We start from the raw sequence: 12,212 nt of genomic DNA on the forward strand, positions 1-12,212 counted from the left end.
CTGAATGGTGTATTGTGATAACAACACACCCCCAGGATGTAGAGAATCAGTTAGTGCACTGCACATGTAGATTATTCTCCTTTTTTTCTGTTCTCAATGTTTCCCTGGAAAGATCAAAGGCAGGGCCTTGACATCCTAACCCACTCTCAGCACTGACCTTTGGTCTGAGGTGTAGGGGGACCGTGGCGAGGGTAGTGCTCTAGTTATGGATTGCAGGGGAACAGGGGGAGAAAGTTGGCTCAGCAAGTGTTTCCTCCCTTGCAGAGAGTAACACAATGAGAGGAAAAGAGCTGCACTCACACCTCACAGCCCTTGTGTTGTTGGATACATGTGATACTTGGTGTGAAAGAGGCTATTGTGTCGTCTTCTGCTGTTTTCTGTCCTCCACAGCCTTTCCTTTTGGAGAAAGGGGCTAACTTGGCCTCATTGTTCTCCCTTCCCTTCAATGGCTGGAAAGTATGATGTTCTGTCCTCTGAGTATTAATAGAATCAGGAAGAGCCTGCTGCATCGCTTCTATATCAACATGCTGGTTCAGTTCTGTAGTGCAGTATACAACACTCGTTTTCAGTTTGAAAGAGTGATTTATTGAGATTTCCTCAAAGGCCTTGCTGGCATGTCTGTGCATTTCATTACAAAGTGACATTATCTGCTGTCACCTTTGTTTCCTTATCATAGCCCTCCCATCCCTATCACCATTTGTCCTGCTATTGTAACACCAGGCCATTCATGACATTCATCTATGTATTTGTTTGTTTGGGGGTGAAATAGGACATCATCAGCTGAGCCTACAGGACTCTGATAAGAGCCCATTGTCTATACAAACACATGATGCCCACTGATGTCTGTGATGCTGTGTGTCTCTGCTGGCCTTCCTGTTAGCTGATACAGACCTGTTTCAGGGTCAAATGTCCCTATGCTCTGTCCTCAGCTTCAGACTACACACTACTTGTAATCTGGCAGATAATTCACAAATATTATATTTCTTTACTCAGAAGACACTCAGATACTTGAGTCAAAGAACTTGATCTCTACTTTATCTGTGTGTTATAATGTGAATACCCAATAGTATCAAGGTGGTCTAAATATTCAGTTACTTGTGTATATTTTTGGCAAGTATAGTAGAAAACAGTTGAACCTATCAGCACAGGTTCCTGTCTTCAGTGGTTTAGTGCCTCTCTTAATGCTGTGGTGTTAAGTGGGGTTGATGACAATGGCCCTGCTGTAGGTCTGTTACCCTGCTCCTCCCATGGTACACTGTTACACCGACCAGGGCCCTCTATAGGGACTGCAAATCACAGTGCATTTTACAAGGATTGGCAGAGGTTGGTTCAATAGATTCACAGATAGACAGACAGACACACACACACACACACACACACACACACACACACACACACACACACACACACACACACACACACACACACACACACACACATACACACACACACACACACACACACACACACACACACACACATTCATTAGCAAAGACATTCAAAAGGTTACTGTATAGGCTACAGCTACTCACAGTCATAGGATTTCCAGGTGTAGTGTGACATATCGTTGGAGTCTGTCACTATGCTGTAATACCATATTTTTATTATCAGGCCATTAGACCTGAATACACCTTTATGTGCAGTAAATATTCATTCACACCATGTTTAAAATTATTCATTTATGCCTGTTAGTAACAGCCTATTACAGTGCATTAAGATGCCAGTTAGTAACCTGCTTGTTATGGTTTCGTATACAGTACCTGGTCATTTGCCCTTCAAAAGAGTGTAGGAAATGTTGATTCACTGTTTTTCAAGTTCAGTGTGTTGATAAAGACTGGGCTCTCTTATGTTATTTTAGGGCAGTGCAGTGTCTCACTCCTTCATTTAGCAGGAAAAGATAGTACCAAGTCAGTTGCACAACTGAATGCATTGAACCGCATTTAAACCCAGCACATCTGAATCAGAGAGGTGCAGGGGGCTGCCTTATTCGCCGTCATCGGCGCCCGGGAGCAGTTGTTGTTGGGGGTTAACTGCCTTGCTCAACTGGGGCAGAATGGCAGATTTTGCCACCTTGCCGGCTCAGGATTCAAACCATCAACCTTTCGGTTACTGGCCCAAAGCTCTTAACTGCTAGGCAACCTGTGGTGGAGCTGAACAGTTAGGGTGCTCTCTGTGGAATCACTCTCTAGACACAGAGACCATTAAGTACAGAAAAAAGGAAAATTAGACCAGATGACATAATCAAATGTTGTGAGGCTTTAACTCTCATTAGCAGGCCATGGAGCAGTGAAACATTTGCTGATTATGTCCTTTTTTGCAGAGGTGGGCCTGATCCAGGAGAGGGATTTGTTATCTTGCTCATTTCCTGATGGAGTCGTACAGAGTCAATCAACCGGCCCGCTCTTCCAGGCCTCACAATGGAGCTGGCTCCTATGGCCTCAGCATTAGGGTCCAGGGGATTGATGGACACCCTACGTGGTGCTGAACAACCAGGACCGTGGGTCCAACTCCTATACAGATCCTAATAGTAACGGCTACAATGACACACAGGGCTCCTTTATTGACAACTACCATGAGTATGACTTCAAAGGAAGCAGGGAGGCTGTTTCTGACAGCCCCTTTGTTGAGTACAGGTCCCAGAAACAGATGCAGTTTGGGGGCTCTCACAATGGAGTCACAGAGCAGGGGAAGAAGCCAGCGTCCACCCTGCTGAACTTCCAGAGACACCCAGAGATCCTCAAGCCTTATGACCCAGAGAACAACACCTTGAACCTGGACTGTAACCACAGCCTGCCTCCCCGGCCAATGTCCCTGGCAGAGACTGGGAGCACCTACCAGGCTCTTCTCCCAGATCCACCTCCCCAGTAGTCGCCCATGCCGGGTCATCCAGCCTGGATCATAGGAGGAGTCCTGCCCTGCAGGAGAGAACACAGCCCCAGCCCCCCAGCCCCAGCCAGCCCCCTCTAAGCCTCAAACCAAACTAGTCCAGTCTCAATCCAAGCCTCAAGCCCAGCTGGCTCAGCCACAGTCTAAGACTCAGACCCAGGTGGCCCAGCCCCAGTCCAAACCAGTCTCAGCACCTGTCCAAACCCCAACCCCAGTCTCTGCCACAATCCAAACCCCAGTCTCCACCCCAGTCTCAGTCTCCACCCCAGTCCCAGCTGCCCCAACGTGTCCCCATACCCCAGCCCTATTCTGTGTCCAGCCCTCCCAGTGAGCAGACTAAGGCTTCCTGCCGGTCCGCCAGCTCCATTAGCAGTGCCAACTCTAGCCTGGAGCGCAGCCGCCATGAGCCAGACATCCTCCCCCTGCGCAGAGTTGACTCTAGCGGCCCCGTGCTGCAGTCCTCGTCCCGCTCCCGCCACTCCTCTACCTCCTCTACTGACCAGCTGGAGGCGCTGTACGCAGATACCATCAACCGCCACCAGAACCGACGCTACATCCCCTTCCAACCCGGCACGGGCCGAGACATCGACACAGGCTCCATCCCCGGCGTGGACGAGCTCATTGGCAAGTTTGACGGTAAGGATGGTGGTCACCAGCGACGGGGCAGGGCAGGCCGCAGGAACAGGATCAACCAGAGGACAGGAAGCGCTCTAGGAGTGTGGACAGCGCCCTTCCCTTTAGCCTCCAGGGAGAGTCGGAATACATGGATGAGTTTAGCAAGAATCAGGGGAGGTCCACGGAGCACGTCCTCCGCCCCTCACAGCTGCATCTGCAGAAGGTGTCTGGGAGAAAAAACTCATGGGTGACAGCGGTGGAGGGGAAGCCAAGTGCCAAAGCTTCGGCCTGTGGTAGCAGTGCTCCAGGCTCCCCTCAGAGCATAACCTCTAAAGCAGCAGGCTCCATCCAGGGGTATAAGGTGGTGCTAAATCGCTCCTCTACGTTACCCCTGGACAGTACAGATGCTGAGGATGGTCAATCTTCACCAAACACAAAGATTTTAACAAGTGTGGCTACAACCTCAATATCCATCCCTTCCTCTAACTTTGGGCAAGAAGCCTAATGCAGAGATGGATGTGCAGGTAAACAATACATTATTTATGATTACAGTTAGGTTAGTTGTTTAACAAATCATTCTCTATTACTATGTAACTGCATGTGAAAGTATCTGTCAGAACTCTGATGGCTCTCTGTTTATTTCCTCTTGCATCCAGGTGACACCTGATCTTTTGAAAGGTCAGCAGGAGCTTTCACAACAAACACATGAAGAGACGGCAAAACAGATTTTGTTTAATTACCTCAAGGATGGGTGAGTTTTTACCTCACTGATGTAATGTTCCTGGTTCACTTTTTATCGCAGAACATTTTCCAGTTTTACAGAAATGTCTATTATATTCAAAGGGTATTAATGGAATAATGTTTTGTATGAATTGCTAATACATTAATACACTAGTAGGCACCATTATGACGCCATGGGTATCACTTTCACTATGCAGCGGGCAGTAAACTGCACAGTCTAAACATAACATGTGCCAAGTTACACTCTTAAAGCTGCAATATGTAACATTTTGGGCTACCCCACCAAATTTACATAGAAATTCACATAGAAATATGTGTTATAGCGCTGTCATTCTCATTGAAAGAAAGTCAGTGGTAGATCTGTCCTATGTGCACTATTTCTATACTTCCCATTCTTAAGTTTTGTTTTTGCCTTTTTTACTTTTGGTTTTGTACACCAGCTTCAAACAGCTTAAAATACAATATTTTTGGTCATGTAAAAAAAAAAATTTCACAGTGGTTTAGATGGAACAATGATTCTATACAGTATACTTGCTTCTTTTGCCACATAAACTGAAATGAAGCAAACTATTAAACATTTTGCAAACAGGAAATGTAGGAACTATTTCTGCATAGTGCATCTTTAAGGAAAGCATCATTTGAAAAAAAATGCCCCATGGGAGCACTTAAATGTTTTTGATCTGAGTCTGACTGTTTGTGATAAAAGGAAGGAATTTATACTCCCATTCAGTCTCCACCTCCATATCTAAGCTGTGGTCGATGCAGCTGCTTAGTGGTGTTTGTTCATCTTCCCATTTCTCTTTCTCCCTGTCTCTCTCTCTCCCTCTCTACTGAGGAATGTAAGGTATCAACCCTGCTCTGCTCATCACCTGATTCTTGATGTTCACCTTTCACCTCATGCTATAAATCCCATCACTTACAGTAGGGGGAATGGAGGAGTTATCAGTGGGAAGCATCTCAGATTAATATCTCTATGGTGTACTTCCTGGTTTAAGATGGATGAACTGGTAAGGGTAATCATGATACATGATGGTTTATATTGTTAAATAGTAAGATGAGGTGCTAGACAGTTTTGTTGTTGTTCAGTACCAAGCTATACCAGCTAAAGTTTGGTTTCACGCTCTAAAAGTTTTATAGCTAGACTAGGTTAAAAGGCTTTTAACCTAGTCTAGGTTATGTTCGTCAAGAAGCCAAGTCTGAAAGTCCAGTGCATATATCCAATAGGATAACATGTCAATCACAGCACCAGTAAAGCTGGATCTTGGAGTTCCTATCCAATACCAGGTCAAGTTCTGTGTCTCTCACAGAGCATTGTGTCATGTTTGGACTGTACATTTGTGTCCATAGTTTTAGAAGATTAGCAATTTAAATCCTAAACTTCTAAAGTGCCTTAGTTCCTAAGTGTCTACATTCCATGTGTGCTCCAGTTCAGGAAACTGCTTTGGGTGTGTCAGGTCACAGGTCAGGGGTCAGAAGTCAATGGAAAGGAACACAGATGGAAGTGGTGTACTGAGTCATCAAAGAAAGGACAAACATTCACTCAGCTGAAGTTATTAAACTTTAATGAAGGAGGGGGGCTAGAACTCCCTGTCAGGTAGTGGAATTGAAGGGAACCTTAGAACCTTCCTCGGGTTGTGGCAACCCAATGTTCTGTTCATTTTCTGTCCCAATATAGGAAGAGAGAGGGTGCACCCTGCATACAGCCCAGTTTATAGCAGGGCCAGGGATGGAGGGAGACACATTCTCCTAAATGTGCCTCCTAATGGATGGGCATAATGAGGTTGAGCGGGTTGCGAGGTGACACATCAAAGCAGTTGGCCCCCGGCAGAGCAGGAACCAGAACAGTCTGGGATTAGACCTGATCTGATCCACCTACCACACACAGAGACCCCTCTTTACCCTCAGATCAGCCAAGTGTGGGAGTGCACCTGTGTTCTGACTATGTGTGTGTGTGCGCGTGTGTGTGTCCGCAGGAGCACTGATAATGAGGACACCACCAAGAGGAAGGTCAACCTGGTGTTTGAGAAGATACAGACATTAAAGTCACGGGCGGCAGGGAGTGACAACAAAGTGAGGCATTGTTGTGGAGTTGTTGTAATTAAACTCAACAAACAGCTAAATCTGTGAGCCTCTTATCTTAGCCTTAGGCCAGAAGCTTTCGCTTAGTGAGCAGCATACAAGCCACAAGGCTGTGTTGACCTAGCATTGACAACAGCCACTGTGGTTACCACCTCCAACAGTGGAGGCTGATGGGAGGAGCTATAGGAGGACGGGCTCATTGTAATGGCTGGAATGGAAAAAATGGAACGGTATCACACACATGCTTAACTCCGTTCCATATATTCCATTCCAGCCATTACAATGAGCCATTCCTCCAATAGCTCCTCCCACCAGCCTCCATTAACTGCCATGTGTAAACCAGTGCAGTATGGAGAGAAACTAGTCACTACCCTTCCTTTTCTTCATTAAGATCTGCCATGAACCAAAGCAACCGACATGTTTTTGTATTGTACGAAAATGCTATCATGCAAATATATTGTGAGTTATTTTGAAAAGGGAAATGGAGTCAAATTTTACTCCTGTCCCTGTTGCCCCTCCCAGTCTCCTGACATAGCTACCCAAGCCAAAGCCCTACAGGAACAGAGGGTGGCACTGGAGAAGGATGTTGTTGAACTGAAAAAGCAGCTGGAGGAGCAAACCAAGGTTTGAGGCTATGATGCCATTGCATACATGTTGACTCTAGCTGCTATCTTGGATGTCTGTGCAGGACATGAGAATCCCTGGCTCCTGCCTCTTAAGACACAATAATCCTATTGGTGCTAATACCTAACTTAAGCAGACCAGTTGACATCACAGCCACTGAGTTTATTGGTTAGATACTGTCAAAACTGTCATTCAGATACTATACTATGAGCGCCATGCATTTCATATTTATTTGGTGTGGTGAGAGGAATGGTGTTTTATTAAAGTGTGCGTGTGTCCTTGCGTGTTAAAGAAGCAGATGGGTCTTACTGAGGCCCATGAAAAGGCCGGAGTGGGGGTGAAGGTCCTGCAGACGGAGCTGGAGAGGAGCCAGGAGGAATGCTCCCGACTGAGGGACAAACTGGCCAAAACAGAGGCTGAGCTCCGCACCACACTGGAGGAGTAAGTGACTGACCACCAGACCAGGCATACACTGTGAGGCAAGGAGTGACAGGTTGACAAAGGCCCGGGTTAAGAAACCAGCACAATGGGGATAATCCTCAGATTTAAGACTCTTATTGGGGGAAAGTTGTTTATCTATACTTTTATTTTTTGTGGAGGAGAAAGTTGTAGTTTGTTTTCTGTTCTCACAGGATGATTATAATGTGTTCCTTGAGTTTCTGTCTTTGTCTGAAAATAATGGCCTCCTATAGTTCTCTTTCCCCTCTGACATTTTGTGTTAATGTACACTGCAGAGTCCCACCAAAGCCCTACAAAGTGATGAGTAAATATCATCATGGCTTAAATGTCTGTTGATGTTGGACTAGTCTGTTTAACCTGGGGATGGATTTGTTCCCCCATGTCAATAGAGACTGGCCGTCCTGGTGGAATTGTTTGGCCCTGTAAGTGCTTGTGCACATTGTTGTCTGGACTCCATAGAAATGACAGAGACAGACAGGGGGCCTTTTGAAAGAATCCCACTACTCTCAGCCATTGTATTCAATTTTTCAAGAATGGCCGGAGGTTTGTATTTTAAACTGCTGGCCGGTTAGTGTTCAGTTCTGCTCTCCTGCGTCTGACCTCTGCCACTAAACAGACCCTCTCTGTGTTGAAGTGGGCAGGTGGTGTGACTGTGATGTGATTGGTAGATCAGTGCCCGGGTGCTCATCATAGCCCCTGTTAGCCTGGAGAACAGGCGTTTCTGACAGAGCGCAGGTGGTATCATTCCATTGTGTGAAGCAGGGTGCAGGTGTTCAGGTGATGGTGTGCGTGTTGTGACTGTATGCTGCTCTGTGTCTGGCAGGCTGTTCCAGGTGAAGATGGAGAGGGAGCAGTACCAGACGGAGATCAGGGACCTGCAGGACCAGCTGTCAGAGATGCACGATGAGCTGGATGGCGCCAAGACGGTGGTGGCCGACGGAGAGAAGGATGCCATGATGGAGGTAATACACAGGCCAGGTCCCACAGCTCTCAGAGGAGAGAGCGTTGACATAGGAGCTTAGTGGCTTGCATGGAAAGGCTTTGTGGTCCCATAATAACCACCATGTCAATACCATTGTAGTGCCAGTGTTGGTAATGTGTAAACATGTTATTCTTCCTGGCACATTTGCTGAAGCAGAATTTCTCAGGCAATAATGGCAGTGCTGGAGATTTCTGTGCACGTCACCTGTTGAGGTAGCAGTTCATCTCAGGGTGAGATTTTAGCGAGACACTGTCACCACTTCCTCCTCTCCTGCTGTGTAGGACCTGATGCAAATGAAGCTGGACTTACAGGAGGTGCTGCTGGCCAAGGAGGAGCAGGAGGAGGTGCTGAGGAGGAGGGAGAGGGAGCTGACTGCCCTGAAGGGAGCACTGAAGGAGGAGGTGGCCACACACGACCAGGAGGTGGATAAACTGAGGGAGCAGTATGAGAAGGAGATCTGCAAGCTGCAGACGTCTGTGGAGAAGGCCAAACAGGTAACGGATGTTCCCCAGCCACCCATGGCATAAGGTTGTCAGAACGTTGTATCATGGTCCCCTGGAGGTTTTGTCTAGTTCCCAGTTGGTCTCGGTGACGTCCCTGAGGAGGTTTTAGGTCGTTCTTGGGATGTTGTGTCATGGTGCCTTGGTCGCAAAGAAACATTCTCCCTCACCCAAAAAACAACAACATTTTACCCAGGGCACACGCACCCTACTTCAATTACACATCACCCCTTGTTACTGTTGCCAAGCCCATCAAGGCCCTGATTGGTTGACCACTGATCCAGTAACAACGCTTTGTCTTTTTTTTAAATACTTTTTTAGTGGGTGCGTGTCTTTATCTTTTGGCAATGCTTGGGACACCCACACCACAAACAGAACTTTTAACATACAGTGTTACATATTTGTCATACATGATTACATTGTGTATGTTTATTCATACAGTAATTATTGCTTAACATGTCCTCACCTGGGATTTGAACTCACAACATCTTAGTTCATGGAATTCCAATCTTCCAGCTACACCACCATGTCTATATCAGTAACTGATTTCACCTGTAGCAGGTGTAACATTCTTAGACCGTCAGTGGGATAACGTTGTGTCGAAACCCTTTCGGGATTTAATGGGCACGTCGCCAAATGTACTCAGGACGTCACCTGTTTGCTGGGTGTATTGATGTTAATGGGAGATTTGGGCAAACCCTAGAGTATGGCATCACGTGCATTTTGGGTCGTAAAGTGTTTGTTTAGAAGGTTTGTTTGGGATTGTATTTGTTGCCATATGTTCGGCATCAGTAGATATTCGATAGCTTTGAAGTGAAATTACCAGGAACTTTGAAGTGAAATTACCAGGAACTTTCAATCAGCTTCAAAGTTGTGCCTCAAAATTAAGCTCAATTTTAGTAACTAACACAATAGGACCATTTTACCTCGAACAAAAACTCTTTAAGTTGTTTTTGTTATGACTACTGTGTTTTGGAATTGGAAAAATAAGATTACGCCCAATCATTGTCTACCAGTTGTTAAGATATTTCATTTGTTTGGAACAAGTAAATAATGATTGCTATCCAAAGGCCATTGAATTTGTATAACTTTAGTGTTCCATTGTTTATTTACTGAGGAAATGAAACCCTCATTATGTGTTATTATAAGGAAATCAGGCTTTTGTGTTTATTGAGATTAAAATGTTACATACAGTATGCATACTTGAATGAATTTCTGGAAAGTCCTCTAGGAGTTAGTGAATCATTGACTGCATGGTGCCAGTGTTAGAGAATGTCATAGTTCTATACATGAACTGCTCTACTCCTCTCTCTTCTTGCACTTGCCTAACTGCATTTCACTGCACACACTGTAATAACAACCCCAGCTGAAGGCTGAAAAACAAGTCTGAAAACGGTTCAACTGTGCTGGGCAAAAACACTCCCTTCTCCGTAGTTCAGCTGAACCAACCAAGATTAAAAAAAAGACTCAGCTATCTGACAGTTAAACCAGCTTGTCATCACTTTTCATGGGAACTTATTGGACTCTGTTTACCCTAGATGACATATAGTGTCATTAAGAAGCTTTAGGACGTATTTCATGATGTTGAGGTGTTGTTTTGCTGTAAACACATTTTACTGGGTGGCTCAACAGGAAGAAAAATAGGACCAAACAAAGCCTTTAAAAGACTTGGGAGAGGGGATGGGGAGAGGCAAATGGACTAGTAAAGAGAAGACAGGGTAGGGAAGTGGTAGAGAGGACAGTGAGGTAAGAGCATAAATAGGGCTAATGGAGGAGAGAGACAAGAGGACCGCACTGACAAGGCTAGAGGAGCATTGTGTTGACTAGGTGTTGCCTGGCTCACATGCTTCCTGTTTGTCAGGGCCTGGAAGTCCTCTCCTTGTCCCCAGCTTCCTCCTGCCGACACAGCAGCCAGCCCCTTCTGAGATAATTTTCTTGCTTGAGGGGAAGATTTTGTCATCAAGAATTCGCCACCAATGCTTTATAAATAAATGACAAGATGTCTGACTTTATTGTTACTCAGTATTCAGACAGTTTGGCTGCTATCAGTTTATATTTTAGTAATTTGGGCCTTTCCCTTAAAATACCAATCCATTGTTAGGTTGTCACACACAAAAACTATTTATAGTGGTTACAGTCTACTGTACTTTTATCCACCAGGCATTGGCAGGATTGAAAGTAATGATAATTTCTGCATGTGTGAGTGAGCGACCTCACAGCCTGCTGAATTGCTTAGTATAAAGTGTGCGCGGTCAACCATTCATCTGTCCTGTCTCCCATCGAAACGCTGCTCCTCTCTCCTTCGGCCATGAAATGTGCATTGATAGTGCTGCCCCATGCAGAGAATAATGCTGGAACCTGGAGCACTAAATTGTTCCCGTTGCCCGTTAATTGCAGTGGCAAGCCGTCACTAATCTAATGAGCTGTAGTTCATGAGTTGTGCAGTTTTCCTCATTGTTCCTCCTCTCTCTCTCTGTTCATCCATTGAAAGGGCAGGGGATAATTGTGGACCTCAGTAGATGAATGATGAGTTTGTTTCACACAATAATAGCAGCAGGGGTTTGGGATATGGTTGGGATATGCTGAATAAAGTGGGTCAGATGAGTTATGGAGTGGACATCTCCCTGAAAATATGTGTGTTTGTTTTGTGTCATTGCATTTTAGGTTCAATTGTATTTTTATTTAGTTGTAGCTTGGGCCATTTTTTAGATGTTAATCTATAGAGGTAGAAAATATAGAGGTCAAACAACAATATTCATAGAGAATCTATAATCAGACTGTAGTCTACTTACTATAAGTTACTTATTGTAGATCAGTTCTGTGTATATCAGGTTTTTCACAACAGTGAGACTTGAGGGAATGTGAAAATGTGAACTGATAAGGTGCAGTGAGCAGAGAGAAGGGTGTGTCAGAGAATGTTCCTGGCTGGTTAGAGAGTGTGCACCCAGCACATTCTGTTACAATGCTCCAGCTCTGACCAGTGGGTGGGGTCAGGAGGGGTGCGACGTGACCATGCCTCTTCAGGGGGCTGCTGTTATACCCCCTCTCAGGGACATTCCTGATTCTCAACACTCTCAGAGGGCCACAACCCCAGACCCCAGACAGCCCCAACCTGTAGTAGTCCCAACCCCACCCTTTAGTACCAGCCCTAGCCCCTAGTTCCATTTCCAGGTTCAACCCCATTCCCAGCTCCAGCCCACTCTTATCCCTCAGCCTTGATCCCCTCCACCCAACCCATACAGTCCCTTTTGTATTTTAATTCCTAAATGAATTAGCCCCAGTCAAAAGCCTCAGCCCTTATAGCCCTATCCCATACATCCCCTGAC

General features: G+C 45.6%; 1 protein-coding gene across 1 annotated transcript; it reads left to right on the top strand.

The window, feature by feature from the left end:
- Window positions 1-2,317: 2,317 nt before the first annotated feature.
- Window positions 2,318-8,880, top strand: LOC121843437 (cingulin-like protein 1; the record flags this gene model as incomplete). The annotated part of the gene is given in 11 exon segments (XM_042313029.1): window positions 2,318-2,468; window positions 2,471-2,867; window positions 2,990-3,576; window positions 3,579-4,007; window positions 4,009-4,025; window positions 4,158-4,252; window positions 6,216-6,312; window positions 6,844-6,945; window positions 7,238-7,386; window positions 8,228-8,366; window positions 8,668-8,880. Coding segments are annotated over 11 exon segments (2,325 nt in total), but the record flags the coding sequence as incomplete, so codon positions are not given.
- Window positions 8,881-12,212: the final 3,332 nt, after the last annotated feature.

This window comes from Oncorhynchus tshawytscha, unplaced genomic scaffold (assembly GCF_018296145.1).
Source record: "Oncorhynchus tshawytscha isolate Ot180627B unplaced genomic scaffold, Otsh_v2.0 Un_contig_8442_pilon_pilon, whole genome shotgun sequence".
NCBI classification, from domain to species: domain Eukaryota; kingdom Metazoa; phylum Chordata; class Actinopteri; order Salmoniformes; family Salmonidae; genus Oncorhynchus; species Oncorhynchus tshawytscha.